A 24,892-nucleotide genomic window follows, 5' to 3' on the forward strand; every position below is an offset into this window, starting at 1 on the left:
ATTCACTCTTCAGTTGTCAAAATGCCGTCCAAGGAAGAAGAGCAGCGTATCAAAATTATGCTCGCGCATCGCGAAAATCCGAGGTACTCGCACGCAAAGCTGGCAAAATCGCTAAAAGTTGTCAAATCAACCGTTACAAATGTAATTACAGTGATTGGGGAACGTTTGTCGACAGCCCGAAAGTCTGGATCGGGGGGAAATCGAAAACCGGAAGCCGCTGAGACGACAAAAAAAAAGTTGCCGGTAGTTTCAAGCGAAACCCTAACCTCTCTCTCCGAGATGCCGCAAATAAGCAGGGTGTATAATCTACAACCGTGCATCGAGCCAAAAAACGAGCTGGACTATCGACTTACAAGAAGGTAGTGACTCCAAATCGCGATGATAAAAACAAAATACGACGACCAAAGCGCGAACCCGGAGGCTGTACACGACGATGCTGACGAAGTTTGACTGCGAAGTAATGGACGGACAGGAGTTTTATACGGCAAAAGGAAGGGGAGAGGTAGCAGATATTTTCATGAACATGAAACTGGTTTAGCAAGCCATCTGTACCTGTGGCTCGAAAAGCAGCATTTTCATAGCTTCTGGGCTGCTGTCAGCTGTCAACCAAGAAATTTACGTGAAAGAGTGTTTGAATAAACGTCTGATGCCTTTCCTGAAGAAACACGGTTGTTCCGTACTGTTTTGGCCGGATTTGGCATCTTGCCATTACGGTAAAAAGGCCATGGAGTGGTACGCCGCCAACAACGTGCAGGTGGTTCCCAAGGACAAGAACCCTTCCAACACGCCAGAGCTCCGCTGAATTGAGAAATACTGGGCTATTGTCAAGCGGAACCTAAAGAACACCAAAAAACTGCTAAGGACGAGCAGCAGTTCAAGGCAAACTGGCTTTCTGCGGCGAAGAAGGTGGACAAGGTGGCTGTACAAAATCTGATGGCAGGGGTTAAGCGTAAGGCCCGGCAATTCGGATTTGGAAAAGCGGAAGCCTAACTGAATATTTTTCCTGAATTTTATACTAATTAAACTTGAAAAAGAAATTTAATTTGATTTTTTAAATAAACGATTGCACCGATTTACACGCGTTTTCCCTTGACCAAATTTTGACCGTATCACCCTTTATCACACTCATCATTTAAACAAGATATCTCTATTCAGATTCGTACAACCATTTATTGTTGGTTCTTTTGGAAATTTGGTGTTGACCTATGTTATTTTTTAATTCAATCAATGTTCAAAAGATTATAGATACTTTGAGATAAAGATAAACATTTACTGACCAGTCAGCCATCCCGTGATTTTTTGTGACCCTTCTATGTGACAACTTAAAGCGAGCGTGACAATGAATTTTTCCGCTTATCCAATTTTAGATAAAAGTGTTCTTTCGTAACATTTATCGACAAATTCTGGGAATTCCTCGCCACGTAAGCAAAACAAATTCGGATCATTCATCGAAACACAATCATAAACAGATTAGGATTCAGTTTATTTTTCACTGATAAGATACCGTGTAAAAAAAATTATCGCCCACTATCAGCGAGATTTTCTACTATCAAAGGTCGCAAATCGAGGCCGCGTCTGAGCCACCCATCGAGGATTAGCCAGGTTGGCGTCCATTTCTGCACACAGCTTATCGTATTCGACCAGCATGATGTCCCTGGTCCGTGCCATCAGGTCGTCCAGGTTGTCCTTCGTGAGTCCCTTCGTCGGAATGGGATCCAGCACTTTGGCCACTACATGCCCTGGCTTGAACAGATACTTTTTGCCATCGATGAAGTACATGTGCGAGTAGACAATCGGAATGATGGGCAGTCCCGTTTCAATGGCCGTGTGGAAACCACCCTTCTTGAATGGGAGCATTCCTCGTTCCGGATACCTGGTGCCCTCGGGAAACAGATACATCTTGAAGCCCTCGTTGACCATTTTTCGCTTGCATCCGTTCATCGTTTCGACGGCCGAGGCCCGGTTCTTGCGATTGATAAACGTTACTCCGGCCAGCAAAGCCGCCGGCCCGAAAGGAACCAGCAGCAGCATTTCACGCTTTGCGATTGGAATGACGTTACCCATGCTGTTGTAGATTATGAACATTCCTGGAAAGCGGATAAGAAACTTTAGAACCTTAAAATTCGGATTTCGACCTTTTTCCAGTCACGAATCCCTAAAACTCGTTAGATTTTATAGAAAGTATTTGTGTGTCATTTGATTTATGTGTAATACAATTTTTTTCAAATTGTCAAAATTGTAAAACTTGTAAAAATTGTCAGAATTGTAAAATTGGTTAAAATTGTTAAAATAATTATAATCGCAAAAATGGTAAGGAAGAGTAAGGTAACGTGGACCTCTCTAAATATCTCAGCTGTGTGTTGAAATAAAAATCTCAGTCCAACTGTCATCGTCGCTTGGCGTAAGCATGTTTTTCTTTATGTTGTTGACTTATGTACGTATCATATGCTTCTTTTATTTAACTAGTCTAGACAATTGTACTTACACAATTAAAAAAGCACCCGCAAATTGCATCCGTGAGAGACCTACAGTACATAACACAAATATGCTTATGATCTTAGTTTGGTCATGTTCTATCACGTGCAAAAGGAATTTTTGATGAAACATCAAAAAGTCACATAAACACAACCAATTTGCAAGTCAAAGCTTGTGGGGAATCGTGGGCCACATTTTATGGGGTATTTTGGTCCACCTATATTTTGGCGTTTGTATACACATTATGAACTTAAAATACGATTTTCCTATCTGCAAATTTTTCTTAAGCCAAATTAAGAGTTGTGAAAAATATTTTGTACATTTATTCCAATGCGATAGAAACGAACAAAAATCCTATGTTTGGAATTTTGTCGAAACGTTCGCGAGCCAGGAATTAGGAACTATTCGATCATACACAACTCTCTTTTTTATTTCATCATCTGAAATTGCTTTAAAATAACTAAATGAATTATGAAATTTCAGTTTTGGGTAAACTCATAAACTTTGCACGTTATCTTGTCAATTTAGATTTGGTGGCCCACGTTTCCTCACAGTTTTTCAAAATCCAAAAAAAAAATACTTTTTTTAAAACAGTCAGAACTCGAGAAATTAATGTTTTTCAAAAATAATAAAAAATGCCTAATAAATGTAGAAAACCATTCTATTTATTTTCTTATTTTTATCTTTAAAAATAAAGAAGTTATGAAACAAAGAAAAAAAGTGGCCCATAATTCCCCACTCTCCCCTATAAATTATTATGGTTGTAAAAATTGTAGAAATTGTAAAAATTGTAAAAATTGTAAAAGTTGCAAAAATTGTTCAAATTGTGAAAATTGTAAAAATAGTAAAATTGTAAAAATTATAAAAATTGTCAAAGTTGTAAAAATTGTAGAAATTGTCAAACTTGTGACAATTGTACAAAATGGCAAAATTGTAAAAAACGCAAAATTATAAAAATTGAAAAAATTGTAAAAATTGTTAAAATTGTTAAAATTGAAAAAAAAGTAAAAATTGTAAAATTTGTAAAAATTGTAAAAATAGTAAAAATTGTGAAAATTGTCAAAATTGTCCAATTCGTAAAAGTTGTAAAAACTGTCAAAGTTGTCAAAATTGCCAAAATTGTCAAAATTATCAAAATTGTCAAAATTATCAAAATTGTTAAAATTGTTAAAATTGTCAAAATTGTCAAAATTGTCAAAATTATCAAAATTTGCGAAATTGTCAAAATTGTCAAAATTGTCAAAATTGTCAAAATTGTCAAAATTGTCAAAATTGTCAAAATTGTCAAAATTGTCAAAATTGTCAAAATTGTAAAACTTGTAAAAATTGTAAAAGTTGCCAAAAATTGTCAAAATTGTCAAAATTGTAAAATTGTCGAAATTGTCAAAATTGTCAAAATTGTCAAAATTATCAAAATTGTCAAATTTTTAAAAATTATCAAAACTGTCAAAATTTTCAAAATTTTCTAAATTTTCAAAATTTTCAAAATTTTCAAAATTGTCAAAATTTTTAAAATTTTCAAAATTTTCAAAATTTTCAAAATTGAAAAAAATGTTAAAAAATGTCAAAATTGTCAACGTTGTCAAAGTAGTTTAAATTGTCAAAATTGTCAAAATTGTCTAAATTTTGTCAACATTTTCAAAATTGACAAAAATGACAAAAATGACAAAAATGACAAAAATGACAAAAATGACAAAAATGACAAAAATGACAAAAATGACAAAAATGACAAAAATGACAAAAATGACAAAAATGACAAAAATGACAAAAATGACAAAAATGACAAAAATGACAAAAATGACAAAATTGACAAAAATGACAAAAATGACAAAAATGACAAAAATGACAAAAATGATAAAAATGATAAAAATGACAAAAATGACAAAAATGACAAAAATGACAAAAATGACAAAAATGACAAAAATGACAAAAATGACAAAAATGACAAAAATGACAAAAATGACAAAAATGACAAAAATGACAAAAATGAAAAATTGACAAAAATGACAAAAATGACAAAAATGACAAAAATGACAAAAATGACAAAAATGACAAAAATGACAAAAATGACAAAAATGACAAAAATGACAAAAATGACAAAAATGACAAAAATGACAAAAATGACAAAAATGACAAAAATGACAAAAATGACAAAAATGACAAAAATGACAAAAATGACAAAAATGACAAAAATGACAAAAATGACAAAAATGACAAAAATGACAAAAATGACAAAAATGACAAAAATGACAAAAATGACAAAAATGACAAAAATGACAAAAATGACAAAAATGACAAAAATGACAAAAATGACAAAAATGACAAAAATGACAAAAATGACAAAAATGACAAAAATGACAAAAATGACAAAAATGACAAAAATGACAAAAATGACAAAAATGACAAAAATGACAAAAATGACAAAAATGACAAAAATGACAAAAATGACAAAAATGACAAAAATGACAAAAATGACAAAAATGACAAAAATGACAAAAATGACAAAAATGACAAAAATGACAAAAATGACAAAAATGACAAAAATGACAAAAATGACAAAAATGACAAAAATGACAAAAATGACAAAAATGACAAAAATGACAAAAATGACAAAAATGACAAAAATGACAAAAATGACAAAAATGACAAAAATTACAAAAATTACAAAAAATACAAAAATTACAAAAATTACAAAAATGACAAAACTGACAAAACTGACAAAAATTACAAAAATGACAAAAATGACAAAAATGACAAAAATGACAAAAATGACAAAAATGACAAAAATGACAAAAATGACAAAAATGACAAAAATGACAAAAATGACAAAAATGACAAAAATGACAAAAATGACAAAAATGACAAAAATGACAAAAATGACAAAAATGACAAAAATGACAAAAATGACAAAAATGGCAAAAATGACAAAAATGACAAAAATGACAAAAATGACAAAAATGACAAAAATGACAAAAATGACAAAAATGACAAAAATGACAAAAATGACAAAAATGACAAAAATGACAAAAATGACAAAAATGACAAAAATGACAAAAATGACAAAAATGACAAAAATGACAAAAATGACAAAAATGACAAAAATTACAAAAATTACAAAAATTACAAAAATTACAAAAATGACAAAACTGACAAAAATGACAAAAATGACAAAAATGACAAAAATGACAAAAATGACAAAAATGACAAAAATGACAAAAATGACAAAAATGACAAAAATGACAAAAATGACAAAAATGACAAAAATGACAAAAATGACAAAAATGACAAAAATGACAAAAATGACAAAAATGACAAAAATGACAAAAATGACAAAAATGACAAAAATGACAAAAATGACAAAAATGACAAAAATGACAAAAATGACAAAAATGACAAAAATGACAAAAATGACAAAAATGACAAAAATGACAAAAATGACAAAAATGACAAAAATGACAAAAATGACAAAAATGACAAAAATGACAAAAATGACAAAAATGACAAAAATGGCAAAAATGGCAAAAATGACAAAAATGACAAAAATGACAAAAATGACAAAAATGACAAAAATGACAAAAATGACAAAAATGACAAAAATGACAAAAATGACAAAAATGACAAAAATGACAAAAATGACAAAAATGACAAAAATGACAAAAATGACAAAAATGACAAAAATGACAAAAATGACAAAAATGACAAAAATGACAAAAATGACAAAAATGACAAAAATGACAAAAATGACAAAAATGACAAAAATGACAAAAATGACAAAAATGACAAAAATGACAAAAATGACAAAAATGACAAAAATGACAAAAATGACAAAAATGACAAAAATGACAAAAATGACAAAAATGACAAAAATGACAAAAATGACAAAAATGACAAATGTGACAAAAATGATAATAATGAGAAAAAGATGGATCGATGGATGGATAAGTAAGTTGTTCTTACTAAAAAGGACATTACTTTCGAGCAATATTTAATAAAATGTTAATATGTGTAATTCAAAAATGTAAACAAAATCATCACATTTTTAAAAATCTTTGAAAAATGAAAAAAATGTCAAAGTCTGATAGATCAGTAGTGTTACAATTATATAAATGGAAGAAGTTGAAAAATTTTCAAAAATGTGTAAATAGTCAAAATTTAGGGTATTTTTGGAAAACCATAGAATGAGGAAATTTGTTGTTGTTTACATTACCTAGAATATCCATCGAAGACTGGTGATTACACATCACAACTGCTCCCTTGTTATTTTTGAGAATATCGGCGTTTCTTAGCTCCCACGTGATAGGTAGCAGTGATGAGAGTCGAGCAATAACCGCTCCTATGATGCTAAAATTATGATTCTTTTTTCATTGAAATATACAAACAATGGACAAGTGACAACGAATACTTACCGCACATTCTCGGGATTCATTGGCCGAAAAAGTGAAATGGGCGCAAAAAGTGTCGTGAAAGCCTGAGTAGCAAAGTAAATCATTCCATATTTTGCGTAATATTTGAATTTACTTCCATCTTTGCCGACTTTTGATAATAGCAAAAGTCCCAGCCATATGCTCAATGAAGCGACCCACGCGTATAGGTAATATCTAACAATTAATCCTGTAAAAAAACACCATTGAACCAAGTCATTTGCATTCCAAAACATATTCAAACAGGCAACTCACCGAGAATTTGACAGAGCGTACAACTCGTCATTTTTCCCAAAAAGTTCAAAGTTCAAAATAGACTACGGTGATGAAAACAAAAACGTGGTACAAAAATAAAAACAACCTCCCCAGCGATGCGGTTTGATTAGACTGAAATTCGCCCAGAAGTCGTCGAAATGAAGCATCTTGAAGTCAAAGCATACTTTGGTTCGGCATTGGCTCGCTCAATACGCTTCTCGTTCACAAATAGGTATCTCGGTAACGTTAATCAGTTGATATGGGGGCCACACCGAAATTGATAACTGCCTCAATTGTTCCAAAATGCTCGGTGGTATTCGAGGTATTTGTTGAGTTCGCTATGGCGATACGCGGCTTATTTGGCCGATAACATTTGCACAGATTGCATGATTTGAAAAAAAAAACACTTTCATACGTCAACGGGGCTGCATTTTGAAAAATGGCTTCTCATTCAAATTTGATAAGAATCGATCGAGTTTAAACGGAAAAAAGTTGGCTCAAAGGCTATATCCATGAAATAAACTGACCAAGTACAAGTCAAAGGAAAACATTAGAAACGACTCTTTTAGATATGAGAGGCTCTACTTGTGAAAAGATAAGATTGTATTCGCAGTATTTCAACTGAGGACTTTTAAAATAAAATGTGTATTGTTGAATTTCTTTTAAAAGTAACGAAATCATGTTTATGGTTTTTACTTCTAAATCTATACACCATTATAAAAACTTCTTAGCATGGAAAGTTTATCTGAATCAAATCTTTGAATTTTTTAGTCATGCAAATAGATGTTAAGATAAGAAAAAAATTTAAAAAATGTTGATAGCAAAGTTTTTTTTTCTGAAATTCCATTTTCTTTTAAACATTCCTTGAATTTGGTTTTACTGATTGGTTTGATGGACTATGCTGTGTCCAACTTTCTGGTTGTGTGTTAGAAGGATTTCGATTCATTGAGAATAAAACTCCAACCAATTTAATCTCTTAATACGTCTTTTTACTATCAACTATCATCAACCGGGGACGTTTCTGATTCACCCATGCGGGATTTTTCAGATTGGTATCGATCTCTGCGCAAAGCTTCTCATACTCCGCCAGCATAGCGTTTCTCGTCCGTTCCACCAGATCGTCCACGTCGTCCTTCGTCAGTCCCTTGGTCGGTATCGGATCTAGCACCGTTGCGATCACGTGACCCGGCTTGAACATGCGCTTCTTATCGTCGATGAAGTACATCGGCGAGTAGACGATCGGAATTACGGGCAGTCCCGTTTCGATAGCCGTGTGGAAGCCACCCTTCTTAAACGGGAGCATTCCCCGACCAGGATGTCGGGTGCCCTCCGGATACATGTACACTGCCGGCCAAAAGTTTGGGATCACCCACTAAAAAACATGCAAATTTTGATCGTTCATATCTCAGCCGTCTTAGGACATATTGAAAATCTTCTAATCTCATTTGAAAGATAATGAGCAATAGCTATATCGGAGGTATTTTGCCCAAATATAATGTTTTAGTTTTGAACTTAAAACTTAACCTAAAGTTATAACATTTTCAAAAAATCGCACTCAATATTCAAAGCCGATCATCTCGGGATAGGGTGGACCAAATCTCAAAATTTGAGTGGCATTAGAATTCCAGTTCTTTACTTCTCAAAACACAATCAAAAAAATTTGAGAAAAAAATCAAGAATGTATTTTTAATTTATGAAATAGACACTTGAGTTATCGTCCAAAAGTTTGGGATCACCTCTTTGTATGGTAAGTTTGGGATCATTCTTATAAAAACATGCAAATTTATTTTATTCATATCTTTCTCATCTAACATCGTATTGCAGATCTGAAGGGTTCATTTGGAAGCTAAGGAATTGTTGTTTTTTAATAAATTCATTCAAAAATTATATTTTAAGGTGAGAACTACAAAAAAAATCCGGTAACTTTCAAAAAAACAATTAATTTTAGGTGATTTTTTTATGGTTATCACTTCAAAATATAATTTTTGAATGAATTTATTAAAAAACAACAATTCCTTAGCTTCCAAATGAACCCTTCAGATCTGCAATACGATGTTAGATGAGAAAGATATGAATAAAATAAATTTGCATGTTTTTATAAGAATGATCCCAAACTCACCATACAAAGAGGTGATCCCAAACTTTTGGACGATAACTCAAGTGTCTATTTTATTAATTAAAAATACATTCTTGATTTTTTTCTCAATTTTTTTTGATTGTGTTTTGAGAAGTAAAAAACAGGAATTCTAATGCCACTCAAATTTTGAGATTTGGTCCACCCTATCCCGAGATGATCGGCTTTGAATATTGAGTGCGATTTTTTGAAAATGTTATAACTTTAGGTTAAGTCTTAAGTTCAAAATTAAAACATTATATTTGGGCAAAATACCTCCGAGATAGCTAATGCTCATTATCTTTCAAGTGAGATCAGAAGATTTTCAATATGTCCTAAGACGGCTGAGATATGAACGATCAAAATTTGCATGTTTTTTAGTGGGTGATCCCAAACTTTTGGCCGGCAGTGTACATCTTGAAGCCCTCCTCGATCATGCGCTTCTTGCAGCTGTTCATGGTGGCGATCGCCGAGGCCGGATTCTTACGATTGATGAAGACCACTCCCGCCAGCCAAGCCGCCGGACCAAACGGAACCAGATAGAGGATTTCACGCTTGGCGATCGTCAGCAGATCCTTCAGCGTGTTCCATATCACGAAAAGGCCTGCGTGTGAGGGGAAGAAAATAAAATGTTTATTAAATAGAGTTTTGTCCCCGAAAATATAAGTTGTTTCTAGGTACATTTTCATGTTTCAAATTAATGGTGACGTTAAATTGGCTTGAAATCTAAATGATCTTCATAAATTCTTTGCATATCGTTAAAGTTTACCAAGAAATTGTTTTTGGTGTCAGCTCAAAAGGTCATCCGAAGATATAAACTGATCATTCAATCTGTCGAAAGCAAACGCAGGTTACATGCGATTAAGAATGGAATAAAAAATCAATCGCGATATAAAAATGCGCTTTAACCCAACGTAATCAGTAGATTAATTATTATGCACATTCCGTTTGGTTCGAGGCTTAAGCTTTATCAATCTTCAATGTTATCAGCCGAGGTGCACGCGAATCTAGGTTCTGTTGCAGTCCTGCATTCAGGTCTATATTTGGATAAAATTGATAAGGAAACTACTGCCGCTGAACTCGTTGGTCACTTAAAAAGAACAGTAGCTATTCATCAGCATAGCAATAAATGTATTGAAAAAATTTAATCATCAAATTTCAAAAACATCATTCCAAAACAAAACACTAAAATTCATAATAATAACACCTGATAGGGTTTGGATACACATTTACGGAAAAGTACCAGTGATATTATATTATAGATATTATAGAAAGTGACCTTTATTCGCTTAAGCGCAATGAACACTTTGTCTCTCCTTATTAATAAAACTATGTTTTGTGTTACAAAAATCCGGGGTACTGTGTTATTTTATGGTTTAAATCACAGCAAATCAAAATCACCGAGTTTGGGTATATATAAATCTATATAAATACTAAAGTTCGGGTTCTATAAATCGGAAATTTTCTGTAATTGATTCATCTGACGTCTTGTTTTACCGAGCCTCTGATTTCAAAGCAGTCGATGAATTCCTTTGAATTCAGTCACAATTTGGCTGATTTCAAAGGAATTCATCGACTATTTTGACATCATAGTTTCATCCAGCCAAGAGGTTGTTCAAACCTTCTCTTTGAATATAAGTACCGAACTTATTTAAATGAAAACAAATCTCTTTAATTGATTTTCGCTGTCAAGACAAACTTCAAGTTTCGTTTGTCTTTTTGTAGAAGATTTTCCATTCCCTCTCACTCTTGCAACCGCAAGAGCAAGTTCACTGGTGTTGGGAAAAAGTGGTAGAAAATTTGACACTTACGGCACATTTTGAAAATTTTGCCATGCAAAAACATTTTCAAGATCTGTGGCCTTCTAGTTTTTTCACAATACGTGTTGTATTTTCGCATGCTGTGATGCAAAAATAGCAACATTTCTATCACAAACGGCTGGAATAGAAACAGTGTTGTAAAAAAATACATCGCCCCAAGATCTTGAAAATTTTCAAAATGTCAAAATTTCTACCACTTTTTCCCAACACCAGTGAACTTGCTCTAATAAAATGGTCTCGAGTTTGCGTGTGCTCAAGCTCATGTTCATAATATCCAAGCAACCTTCACCATTTTTGGAAAATTTTCTTTTCGGTGATCAGCAGCAAAGATGCAGCAAGTCTAAACATCGGATTGTGAAAAACCGTCCCTGCAGCTAAAATTGCTCCCAAAGAGACCGAAAGGAACAGCAAAGTCGATAAAATGTGTGGCTCCCGTGTAGCAGCAAGAAATTTTTGTACCGGGAGGGTAAGCAGATCGCTAAGAAAATTTCCGGCGCACCGTGAAGAATGGACTCTCGACTTATTGTATCAGGACGTGGGTGGCCAAAATCATCATGGCAGAAGCGAAACTTCTTCGATCGCAGAATGCAATTCATACCGTAATGTGCGCTCCTCAGATTTTGAAAATCTATGGTGAAACTGGGCCTCGTGAATATTCCAAAGGAAATTAAAAATTGTTGTTTATTTTATTAAACAAAAACCTATAGAATCCTGGATAGCTAAATAACGATGGTCTTTCGATCTCAGGTGGCGCTTCAGCAAAAAAAGCCCCTTCGGACGAGACCCGAACTCGACAACGGTAACAAAACCGAACATTTTACAGTTTTAAATAAAAATTACCAATAACTGTAATTTTGTCAGTAATTTTCTACCGGAATCTATAATTAAGTTTCTGGTAGAATATAACCAACAAAATTGCAGTTATTGGTAATGCGAAACATGCGATTTCCACCCTACTAAGAAAAAGCGGTAAGTTGCAGTATGTCATGAAAAATAAAATGTAAACGTTTGATAATTTACAGTTTTTGATGTATTTGTGATGTCATAATCCATAAAGGGCTAATTGCAGAAAATTTTGGTTTTGTTCGAAATAAATTTTACATGTTTTCTCTCAAAAATGTTTTTAAAGAAAAAGTATGAGGTTGCTGCATACATTTAGGGGTAAAAATACAGACCCCGTTCGATTTTGGCAACATCCGAGCAAAACCGTTCGTTTTTGGCAACATCCAAAAAAGTCGATTTTTTGTCACTTTTTTAAAACTTATACAATTAGCTCAAATTCAAAAATTGCTTATCAAGGCCGTGCGAACGGGGGGGGGGGGGGGGTTAGGGGTTTAACCCCCCCCCCCCCCATTGAGATTTTTTCCAAGTAAAATTTTCAGTACAAGAAATTAATTTTCCAGCAAATCACTTGATCCCATAAGGTGTTTAAAAATAAGCGTTGACAAACATATCAGAAATTCGGCTCGCTTCCGGCGGAATTTCGTCTTAAATCATTCTCTAGTCCTGAGAGAGAGTATCGATGACTTTAAAACTAACCACTTTGATTGTATAAAGGGTAAATGTTCTTCCAAATTTTATGATGATATGAAATATTCCTCAAGGAACCAATTTCAGCTTCAATTGTAATTTGTGTTTCTCATTCTTTTGAATTCCATAATTTTTAGACAAATTACTCAAGGCCTCAAACTTCACATTTTTCTTAGGAGCAAAGAATTGAAGAGATGATTTTGAATAATTTAGGTGCTCTAAATCCAAATATGCAATTAGGTTTTTTTCTAACAGCTTTGTTTTTGAAGTCACTTTTGAAAATAGGTGAAAATCATTTAAAAGTTTCTTTTTTGCCTTTTTTGACAAATCTTTGAAATATGAAAAAAAATTTAGTTTAAGATATTTTAAAGCGAAAACCAAATGCATGTTTCAACAAATTGATTAATTAAATATTATCTTTTCTATTTGAAATTTCTTTACTAGAGTCGGATATGCTAGTAATGATATATTCCAAGTTTACAAAAACTGTGGGATTTAACTTTTTTAGATCATGCATCATCATCATCATCATCATCATCATCATCATTATCATTATTCCTAAATAAATTAAATATAATACACAAATAAGAAATCAGTTTTTTCTACAAGTTCACGAAGATTTGTTAGAGCATTAAGTAAGTAAGTAAGTAAGTATCAATGATTGATTTCATTTAAAACTGATTCATTTTTAAACTTATAAACTCATCAATACTAGATACGTATCTTTTTTGCGTCTTATTTTGTTTTTATATTCAAATAAAGTTACCGAATTTTAATTTTTTTTATTTCGAAATTGGAACATGAATTTTCCGATTTTTATAGTCAAAAATAAAAAATAATTAAAATAATTTAAATAAGTTTCTCATTGTTTTTCAAATTCTGAATTTTTGTGTTCTGAAAACACAATAAGCCTAATAATCTATTTTTTTTTTAAAGAAAAAATTAGTTTCTACTTTTTTTCCTTTATAGGACCTAGTATTTAGAGCTTGAAATCTAATACTATAAAACTTGCACTTGAAAATTTATAAAGGTTTTATTTATTTTTATTACTTTGATTTATCTGATTTTAATTGTTAATGATGTTTTAATTTATGAAAAGAATATCAATTATTCGAAGTAGCAACTTTAATGCTAAATTTTCATGGAAAACATTTATAAAATAAGTATTTGCTTCGTGCTTTCAAATTTTACAACAAAACTTCAAATTTTTATTTTTATTTTTTATAATGTTCTTATTGATTAAGGTCTTTAAGGTTAATAACTGGACGACATAAAAAATGATGTTATCTCTGGTTTTGATCACTGGTACTGTTGAAATAACATTGATATTCAAATTAAATTTAATCATCAAGTAGGTATGTGCTTCGAATAAATTCTCTAAAGTTCAAAATTGATTTTTTTCCTAATCAAGATTTCACAATTCAAATGGTGATTATATATTTTTTTTCAAATTTAAAATATTACAGCGGAATTTTTCAATCAAGCCTTCAATTGAAAATGGAGAAAAGGAATGTTAATAAAGACGATTAATAAACAAAAATTATTATAGTTTTGCTGAACAATTTTAAATCGTGATTTATTTCTTATCTTGTCTGAAATTTAGTTAAGAATAATGATAAAACTAAAAAAAAAACTCCAAAATATATATCCTTAAGTTCAACGTATAGCTTCTAACTTCAGCTTTCTTGGACACTGAGTAAAATTTTTTGGAGCCCTCCACAGCTGATCTACAGTCTTTTTTCATAGCATGTTTTTACGGATTTTTTTCTTAAACATTGAATAACGGATAACTGAAGGGCTGTAGCTGAATATTGTCTGAAAAACATACTTGAGTTACAGTACGGGGTTTCCTAAACTAGAAGTTTCGAGAGAGATATTATTGGTTTTAGTTAGGAGTTTCAAATTGACACTTTAAGGACGGTAACGGGTAAAAATTTCAGGGACAGATAAGCGCTTATTAAATTGTTCCTTTGAATGTTTCATATTAGCTGAATAAAATTTTCAAACAGAATTGCTATTCAATTCTCATCCAAGCTTTCTTAAGAGGTCCAAATTGTTTTGAGCTGTAAAAATATGTAGGTCTAAAAAAAAACTTCATTTTCGAGCTGAACAAAATGCACTTCGGGACCTTGAACGAATTTTGAATTAGTACATTTTCATCCACATTTTAGCTATACATTGAAAAAAAAAACTTTTCAGTCACACAGGAATTTTCAACCGCCAGCAAATGCACTCACTTACCCAGTATATCGAGAAACGATTGATGGTTAACCATAACGATTGCCCCTTTAGCGTCCCTGAGGATGTCCCCATTTCTCAACTCCCAGGTTATCGGAAGCAACAGAGTTCCGTACGAAAGGATTGTGGCCTGTGTTCTAAAAGTTAGCATTGAGGTTCAGCAAAAAAAAAAAGTTTGTTGTTTAATCAACAGTGGCATAAGAAGAATTCGAAATGATACTGGAAAATAAGTTTTTTTATATTGAAATAAATTTTTATATAAACTTTGTAATTTTGATATGAAGTAGAAATCGAAATTATTTTTCTGTAGGTATGAATTAACCCTCTACTGCATGGACTTTCACTGTTGAAAAATAAATGTGTAAATGCAAATAACTTAACAATTTTGGCTAAAAACGAATTTATATTGATCGATCGTTTTAATAATAATAATTATAATTAAAAAAAAAATGAGATTTTTTTAGTTTTCATAATTGCTCCTTAATTTTGAGGCTTTAAAACTGTTTGAAATCTTTTACAGTACCGAATTAGGCTGAAAATTGTGAAAAAAACAACTTCGGGGACATATGTAAATGAGCTCGTATGCAGTAAAGGGTTAACTGAAATCTTAGACAGAGATATTTCAAACTTGGTACTTTGATACTCGAATTGAGATAAAAATATCTATGAAATATTTTGTGTGTAGGTAACCGTAACAATAATCACACTCCCTATGCCACTGGATTTTAATGACCTTGGATTACTCGGTTTTCTGGCCCAGAGCATCGAAATCGGCATACAAAGCAGTGTAAACATTTGCAGTCCGAAAAATATCAAAATGTATTTCACGTAATAGTTGAACTTGCTGCCATGGTTACTGAAACGAACTGCAAAGGCCAACGCAAACACAACTGTGATCCCAGCAAGCCAAGAGGCCACATAATATTTCACACAAACACCGAAAAATTCGACAGCGTCCATGATTCCGTTGAATTTGAAATTTGTCGACCAAACTCATCCGCTCATGGGGCAAAGTCACTTCGAACTGAAGAAAGTATTCGACACTTTCGCTTCAAGTACGAGAGGATCGTAATCTGAAGAATCGATGCAGTCCTGCTGATAACTGAATGGCCCAACTAAAAAAAAAACCTGCAAAATGCAACGGGCGAACGTCAATGCGATTAAAAATGCACACAATTGAGGGACCCCCCCAACAACAGTGATAAAAGGCTTAACCCCCAAGAGCGTGAACCTTATTACTACTGTACAGTTGAAAAATAATGCGATTATAGGGTAACTGTAGGGTGAATAACTTTAATATTATTAGCAGAACTATAGAACCCTTCCACATTTTTTTTTTCTCAATTTACCCGTAAGATAAAGGTTCTCAGTTTGATGTTCAATGCTATGAAAGAATCACAACATCTTTGAACATTAATTAATATTATTCTTAACTTGTATGCAATGTATGTAAGTTCGAAACACACGTGTATCACGGAGAAAAAAGACGACAGTTGTTCCAATCATTTCAGCTTGTTATACCAATAATCGAAATGCAGTTGATTTTTTCGCATTGAGCTACTTATATAATAGATTCAACTACAAACTAGTTACGTCAACACCATCCAGACGGTCAACGATAGTAAAACAAAAACAGATGTGGCCTCGACTGATTGATTGGAATGCGGCGTGGCGAGCTTCATTAGAATTAAATTATTTTAAACACAAGTGTTTCGGCTATTGAATTATATGTTCTTTATGTCTAGAAAGACCATATGTTCTTTGTATTAGAATTGTATAAAAAGGGATTAGCAATTGGTAGTAACTTTAGAATCAGTTCAGGTACAGTCAGAGTTAGTTCAGACTTAGGAGTGGTTCTCATAATTGTATGTTGGGTTATTAAGAATAAAATATATTTTTTTATTCAAACCTAGCGTGCAATTATTAATTGGCGCCCGAATAGGGACTAGTGCAAAGTGAAAGTGTTTTAAGTGAAGAAATATCCTGAAGAATCGGTAAACTGTAAGAGGATTTTACCTAATTCAGTTAAACAACAGCACTTCGAATATTAAGAACTGTTAGAGGTTTTCTTAAATTCGAAAAAACCTTTCAAAGTGTCTCTAATCGCGTTAAAAGCAGCCGTGAAAGTGGAACCTGAGTCCGAGAGTACTCGAAAAAGGATTTTTCTGTTTTCATTGAGAGGAGATTCAACTTGTGCTAGTTCATCGCTCCTATATTTCCCGTTGACCCGGAACGGAGGAGTTACTTTTTAGAGAAGTATAAACAACTCATCGTGTGCCCCCACTTCTCCACGAGTTTGTTGGCGTTCCCAACGAATGATGAGGATTTACATGTAAGTACAAAGAAAAATAATTACTCAAATAAGCGTGAACAGGGTGCATACCCCTAAGTGCATCGGCAATCCGTAATTTGAAAGAAATCAAAAGAAATAAAAGAAAAATAAAGTGAAAAAGTTGATAAAATAGAAAATAAGTGAAATAATAAATTAAAGCAAAAGTGAATTGAATTTTCACCATAATTATATTTGATTTGAAAGAAAAAGTGAAAAATCAAGTGAAAATTAAATTTAAGATTAATAAGTTATCACAATTATAAAATTATTGAGAAGAAAATAAAGTTCATTTAAAAAACTAAAAGGACAATTTTTAAATTGAAACAGCTTACGAATTTCTTAAGCATCAACCCAAATTGTTCCTTTATAAAATATAACAAGATAAAAAAATACAAAAAAATAAAATAATCATAACATTCTTTTCAGCTCATTAATCAAAAACATTCTTTTCAGCTCATTAATTAATTTTTATTTTCAGCATAATAATATTTTTTGTTTTCAGCATTTTTCAAAATACCATCAAACATTGACGAATTAGTCAATACTTTTAGTAACCTTCAAATTAAATTCCCAAGAATTCCTAAAATGAATTCTGAACAAATTTCTGCTCTTCTAAATAGGATAAGTGCCCTTGAGAGATTGGCATTTCCTACGGAAACTGATGATAGCGATCCACCAATTCATTATACAAAACCTGATGGATCACCAGTTAATTTATCAATTTTAGAAAATTTTTCAGATTTAGTAAAAGGTTTACCCGTTTTTACTGGAAATCCAACTGAACTTAGTCATTGGATCCAAGATGCGGAAACTCTTGTAAAATTATACACTCCAAAAGAAAATTGTAATATTGATTCAATTAATAAATTTCACATGGTTTGCAGAGCCATTAGAAGAAAAGTACAGGACGAAGCTAATGATGCTTTAGTTGCATCTAACGTTAACATAAACTTTTATAGTATCAAAAAAGTTTTATTGACTTACTATGGAGAGAAACGAGACTTAACAACATTGGATTATCAGTTAATGAATACGCAGCAAAGAGGAAGACCTTTGTCGATATTCTACACGGAAATATCTAAACTGTTGTCTCACATTTCTAATCACGTAAGAATTAGCAACGAATATTCTCATCCAGAAGCAATAAAAGCTATCATAAATTGCTATAATAGAAAAGCAATTGATGCTTTTATGAGAGGATTGGATGGCGATATTGGAAAATTTTTAAGAAATTTTAACCCGGATTCTTTAGCTACAGCTTATAACTATTGCATTACGTATCAAAATGTAGAATTCAGAAAGAATATTATACGCAGAGTTCCAGATGTCCCACCGAGACCACAACCCAGGATTCAACCTCAACAACAACCTCAACGGAATCAACCAATATTTGTTCCGGTACCCATGCAAAATTATAGATATCCCAATAATCAATCTTTCCAGCCAAAACCGCAACATCAAACGTTTCAACCACGACCACCAGTTCCAGCAAAATTACATAAACCAGAACCTATGGATGTAGATCAATCCATAAGATCTCGACAGGTAAATTATGTAAATCGGCCTTCTACTTCAAGACCTCAACCACCCTTCAAAAGACAAAGAGTATTTAATGTAAATACTCTAGATCCTGATCCTCAATATTCCACAATATTGGAAGAAGAAGAAAATATTCAAACTGAAGACGATTTTTCAGAAGATGTAGAGTTAGATTCTCTGACATTTGAAAAGTATATGCAGACATACGAAAAGCAATGTAATAAAACTGAAGAAACTGAAGAATTTGTGCAGGAATATGAAGATTGTGCAGATTTTAATTTTTTAGAATAAAATCTACTTTACCGTATTTTTTATTCTATGGTAAATTGAGAGAACCATTAAAAGTTTTAGTAGACACTGGGTCTAATAAGAATTACATTCATCCCAAGTTTACGAGAAGATTTCATAAAGTTAAAAAACCTTTTAAAGTATCTTCTGTTGGAGGAGATCTTAAAATTGAAAAATATTCGCAAGGAAGATTTTTTAAACCATGTTCTAATCTTATAGTAAAATTTTATCACATGGAAGAATTAAAAACATTTGATGCAGTTTTAGGTCATGATACCTTAAAAGAATTGAAAGCAATTATTGATGTAAATAATGAAAAGATTATTTTGCCCAATAATTATGAAATTCCATTATTACAGAAAGAATTTCAACAAATTAATAAAATACAAATTAGAGATGATCATTTAAGAACTTATGAAAAAAATGGTTTAATGAAAATTTTAGACAAATATCAAGATTTATTTCAACCCCCTGATGAAAAATTGCCATTTACAACTAAAATTAAAGCTACTATTAGAACAACTGATAATGATCCGATATATAGTAAATCATATCCTTATCCTCAAACTTTTAAAGATGAAGTTGAGAAACAAATTCAAAAATTATTGAATGACGGAATTATTAGAAAATCTCATTCACCTTACAATTCACCTGTATGGATTGTTCCTAAAAAAATGGATGCCTCAGGACAAAAGAAATTTAGAGTTGTAATTGACTATAGGAAATTAAATGTCAAAACAATTAATGATAAATATCCGATACCTGATACAGCCGCAGTATTATCAAATTTAGGAAATAATAAATATTTCACAACTTTGGATTTAGCATCTGGTTTTCATCAGATTGCAATGTCAGAATATGATATTGAAAAAACAGCTTTTGCAGTAAACAATGGTAAATATGAATTTTTAAGAATGCCATTTGGACTTAAAAATGCACCTGCAATATTTCAAAGAGTTATGGATGATGTTTTAAGAGAACATCTTGGAAAAATTTGCTATGTTTATATTGATGATATAATAATTTTTGGAAAAACTTTAGAGGAACATTTGAAAAATTTACATACTGTATTTGAAACTTTAAGGAAAGCTAATTTTCGAATTCAACCAGATAAATCTGAATTTCTTAAACAAGAAGTAGAGTTTTTAGGATTTATTGTATCCCAAAATGGTTTAAAACCTAATGACAAGAAGGTTCAATGTATTAAGAATTACCCTCAACCAAAATGTTTGAAAGAATTAAGAGCATTTCTAGGACTTTCAGGTTATTATAGACGTTTCGTCAAAAATTATGCAAAAATTGCAAAACCCCTGACAAAACTCTTAAGAGGTGAGGATGGCCATCGCCAAATTCTTAAAAATGAATCTAAAAATTTTAAAATTAATTTAGATGATGACGCAATTAAATCATTTAATTGTCTTAAAAATATTTTGAGTTCTAAAGACGTATTAGCGTTCCCAGATTTTACTCGTCCATTTATTTTAACTACTGACGCCTCTGATAAAGCTATTGGTGCAGTACTTTCTCAAAAATTTGATGATGGAGAAAGACCAATTACATTTATTTCAAGAACTTTATCTCAACCCGAAGAAAACTATTCAACAATTGAAAAAGAAATGTTAGCAATAATATGGTCATTAAACAATTTAAGAAATTATATTTATGGTATGAAGATTTTGATTTATACAGATCATCAACCATTATCTTTTACGATTTCTCCAAGGAATAACAATGCAAAATTAAAAAGATGGAAAGCTTACCTTGAAGAACATGATTATCACATTGAATATAAACCAGGTAGAGCTAATGTGGTTGCAGATGCTTTATCTCGCATCCAAGTTAATTCCTTAACACCTACGCGACACTCGTCAGATGATGATGACAATACTTTTATCCCCTCTACTGAAGCACCTATTAACGTTTTCAAAAACCAACTAATATTTATTCCTAACCAAAATTCAAATTATCAATTAGAAACACCGTTTCCAGAATTTAAAAGACATATATTTTGTGAGCAAACTTTCGATAACGAATTCTTATTGAATAAATTAAAAAGATATTTCAATCCAAGAGTCATTAATGGAATATTTACCAATGAACCAATCATGGGTAAAATTCAAGAATTATATAAACAACATTTTAATCCAAAATTAATTAAAGCAAGATTTTCACAAATCAAAGTAAGAGATATTTCGGATGAAAATTTACAATTAGAAAAGATTAAAGAAATACATGAAATTGCTCATAGAAATTCAAAGGAAAATGTGTTCCAATTGTTAAAAAAATGTTACTTTCCCCAAATTGGAATTAAAACACGAAACTTTATTCGTAATTGTCAAATTTGTAAAACAGAGAAATATGAAAGAAATCCCCAAAAGTATATCGATATTAAAACCCCTAATCCTACTTATCCAGGAGAGATAGTTCATATAGATATATTCGAGTTCAGCACGCAAAATTATTTTATAACATCATTAGATAAATTTTCAAAGTATGCCAAAGTCAAACCAGTAAAAGGAAAATCTTTAAATGATATAGAGAATGAACTTATTGAATTGTTAATAGATTGGGATTTACCAAGATTAATAGTTATGGATAATGAACCAACTTTTGTTTCAAATGTATTAGAACAAAGAATTAAAAATTTAGGTATTGAAATTTTCAGAACTCCAGTTCATAGATCAGAAACAAACGGACAGGTAGAAAGATTTCATTCAACACTTAGAGAAATAATCAGATGTATTAGACACAAACATAATACTTTACCTTTATTAGATTTGGTATTAATGGGAGTTCATTATTATAATTACACTTTTCATTCTTTTATAAAAGACACACCAAGAAACATTTATTTAGGTCCTACAGATAATATTAATATTCAAGAAAGACAAGTAATTCGAGATAAACTGAACGAAAAAATTATAAACTTATACAATAGAAAAAATGAGAAAATCATACTTAGAAGTTACCCAACTTTTGAACCAAATTCAACAGTATTTGAAAAAACATTCGATAGAATAAAAAGAGAAAGTAGATACAAACCAATTATTGTAAAAGAAAATCATGATTCATACATAATTGATAGTAGAGATAGAAAAATTCATAAGGTAAATTTACGGAAAAAATAATGATTCATATCTTCTTTTCTTTTTATTTACAGAATATTAGGTGTATTAAGCACAATTATATTACAAATATATTCTATCCTTCAAATACACGATCTTTCAAATAATCCACTAGCAATAATCCCTTTAGGACAGGCAAAGATTAAAACAGGTTATTTCAGAATATTGCACCCAATTGATTTGATACAAATAGAAAACACAATAAACAATGTAAATCGAGAAATTCAAAACAAGATGATTAAAAATCCTTTAAATGATTTGATTCTGATAAAAAATTATAAATTATACGAAACATTCATGAAATTGAAGCCGTTTAGTTCAAGCAGACCAAAACGATGGGATAGCATCGGCAAAACTTGGAAATGGATAGCAGGTACCCCAGACGCGGATGACTTGAAGATGATCAACACCAGCATCAACTCCTTGGTACTCCAGAATAATCAACAAATATTAATCAACGAAGAAATTGGAAAACGAATTCAGGATATAACAGCAATCACCAACCAAGTTCTGAAAGCTGAAAAAGAGAGAACGAAGAACCGATCTTTGGAATTTAATCAACTCATAATGTTATCAAACCTTGACTCACTACAAGATCAAGTCGAGACATTGGAAGAAGCGGTTTTAATGGCAAAACATGGAATTCCCTGTAGTAAGTTATTAACGATACACAATTTTAATAATATTGCTACTTATCTAGCCAAATATGATATGTTTATATCATCATTTGAAGAATTATTATCAAAAGCCAAAGCACAAGTTATGATGAACACAACACATATTCATTATATCTTAAAAATTCCGCAATTATCAATCAATACTTATGAACACATCTATGTTGATTCGATAATTAAGAATGACAAAAGAATTTCCATAAAGCAAAATTATTACTTACGAAATTCATCTCATATTTATGAATTGAAACATTCTTGTTCAAATGAAGCAGAATATTTCTTATGTGAGAATCAAGACATTGATATTCCACCACATTGCATAAAGGAATTGATATTTGGACAACATACAAATTGCACCTTTGAACGAGTCTATTCAAAAGGATTAATAAAAAGAATAACGGATGCAACAATTTTGATTAATGATGCAGTTATCGAAATAACATCAAATTGTAGCAATAACAATCATATTCTTAATGGATCATTTTTAATCCAATTTGAACAGTGCAATTTAAGAATAAATGGAGAATTATATTCGAATTATGAGATGACATTACCAAATAATCCTTATCATCCAACAACAGGATTATTAGTGAACGAGATAGGAATAATTGACTCACCAACCCCGGAGTACTTGACGAATTTAACATTATCCCACCGTGCAAAAATGGATTTCATCGAACTACAGAACCAGTCATTGGAATGGAAATTCAACCTATTTGGATCATTCACCGGAACATTGGTAACGATAACTATAATTTATTTTGCCATTCGTTTAGTTCTTTCTAGAAGGAATTCGCTTCAAATAAACATCAAGCCTGAGAAGATAGACGAAACAGCATTGACAGAAATATCAACAGAGCCTGAGTCTTCAACAAAACAGTTGTCGGAGGAAAAACAAAACGAGATTGAAAAATTCCTGAATGTATCAACACCTTATCGAAACATTTGAGCTTCTGGAAGAAGTCACTTAAGAAGGGAGGAGTTACGTCAACACCATCCAGACGGTCAACGATAGTAAAACAAAAACAGATGTGGCCTCGACTGATTGATTGGAATGCGGCGTGGCGAGCTTCATTAGAATTAAATTATTTTAAACACAAGTGTTTCGGCTATTGAATTATATGTTCTTTATGTCTAGAAAGACCATATGTTCTTTGTATTAGAATTGTATAAAAAGGGATTAGCAATTGGTAGTAACTTTAGAATCAGTTCAGGTACAGTCAGAGTTAGTTCAGACTTAGGAGTGGTTCTCATAATTGTATGTTGGGTTATTAAGAATAAAATATATTTTTTTATTCAAACCTAGCGTGCAATTATTAATTAACTTCTAATTGTCCATACGCAATCAACTATCAAGATAATGCATTCAACTGTATGATTTATGTTATGCATTCAACTAAAAATACAATAGATTCAACTACAAACTGCTGATTGACCTTGCAGAAGACTATGAATATAATAGATTCAATTGTAATGGTATAATTGATTCAACTGTAGATATGATAGATTCAACTACAATTTTATGATTGATTTTAGGCATTCAACTATAAATATAATAGATTCAACTGTAGTGGTGTAATTGATTTAACTGTAAATATGATAGATTCAACTGTAGTGGTATAATTGATTCAACTGTAAATATGATAGATTTAACTACAATTGTATGATTCATTTTAGGTATTCAACTATAAATATCATTCCATTATTTCAGTTAAATTATACCAATCATCAAAGTCTATTTGATTTTATCGCTTCCAACTATAAATATAAAAGATTCAACTACAAACTGTTGATTGACAAATTTTTATATACAGTTGATTTTTTCAATCAGTGGGATTTTAAAAAAAATAATGTACGTGTGTTTGTGTCTTCCAGGGAATTTTCTCCTGTGTCCCCAAAATTGTATCCACAACAATAGCGGAAGGCTACGCTTGCTGCCTGTTCGAAAAATAATATTAGCGGCTGGGAAAACTAACCAAATGAACCAAAGTATCGGAATTGGTTGTGATGATGTGTGTTTCTTTTGTGAAACACTGCAGAAATGGAAGCTTAAGGAGTGCAAGAAAAATCAGGAGATCGGGC

The 24,892-nt window shown here is 31.5% G+C and overlaps 2 protein-coding genes across 2 annotated transcripts; both read right to left on the reverse strand.

Annotated features, from left to right (window-relative positions):
- Positions 1–1,512: 1,512 nt before the first annotated feature.
- LOC129749688 (1-acyl-sn-glycerol-3-phosphate acyltransferase alpha-like) lies at positions 1,513–7,274 on the reverse strand. The gene is made up of 4 exons (XM_055744738.1): positions 7,152–7,274; positions 6,882–7,086; positions 6,683–6,816; positions 1,513–2,087 (listed from the first exon to the last, which is right to left on the reverse strand). Exons 1-4 carry the CDS (start codon positions 7,180–7,182, stop codon positions 1,531–1,533), a joined length of 927 nt encoding a protein of 308 aa, XP_055600713.1. The 5' UTR covers positions 7,183–7,274; the 3' UTR covers positions 1,513–1,530.
- Positions 7,275–8,118: 844 nt separating this feature from the next.
- LOC129748698 (1-acyl-sn-glycerol-3-phosphate acyltransferase beta-like) lies at positions 8,119–15,814 on the reverse strand. The gene is made up of 4 exons (XM_055743380.1): positions 15,586–15,814; positions 14,856–14,989; positions 9,668–9,868; positions 8,119–8,495 (listed from the first exon to the last, which is right to left on the reverse strand). The coding sequence occupies exons 1-4, from the start codon at positions 15,810–15,812 to the stop codon at positions 8,128–8,130; spliced, it is 930 nt and encodes a 309-aa protein (XP_055599355.1). The 5' UTR covers positions 15,813–15,814; the 3' UTR covers positions 8,119–8,127.
- Positions 15,815–24,892: the final 9,078 nt, after the last annotated feature.

The sequence above is a fragment of the Uranotaenia lowii genome, chromosome 2 (assembly GCF_029784155.1).
Source record: "Uranotaenia lowii strain MFRU-FL chromosome 2, ASM2978415v1, whole genome shotgun sequence".
Lineage (NCBI taxonomy): Eukaryota > Metazoa > Arthropoda > Insecta > Diptera > Culicidae > Uranotaenia > Uranotaenia lowii.

Bases quoted from the DNA above. Each gene is read 5' to 3' on its own strand.
- LOC129749688 (XM_055744738.1), bottom strand. From the start codon at position 7,182: ATGACGAGTTGTACGCTCTGTCAAATTCTCG. The intron at 7,087-7,151 runs GTGAGTTGCCTG...GTTTTTTTACAG, and splicing joins TACGCTCTGTCAAATTCTCG to GATTAATTGTTAGATATTAC. The intron at 6,817-6,881 runs GTAAGTATTCGT...TCATAATTTTAG, and splicing joins ATGAATCCCGAGAATGTGCG to CATCATAGGAGCGGTTATTG.
- LOC129748698 (XM_055743380.1), bottom strand. From the start codon at position 15,812: ATGGACGCTGTCGAATTTTTCGGTGTTTGTGTGAAATATTATGTGGCC. The intron at 14,990-15,585 runs GTCATTAAAATC...GCTAACTTTTAG, and splicing joins AGAAAACCGAGTAATCCAAG to AACACAGGCCACAATCCTTT. The intron at 8,496-9,667 runs GCCAAAAGTTTG...TTTGGCCGGCAG, and splicing joins CTTCAAGATGTACACTGCCG to TGTACATGTATCCGGAGGGC.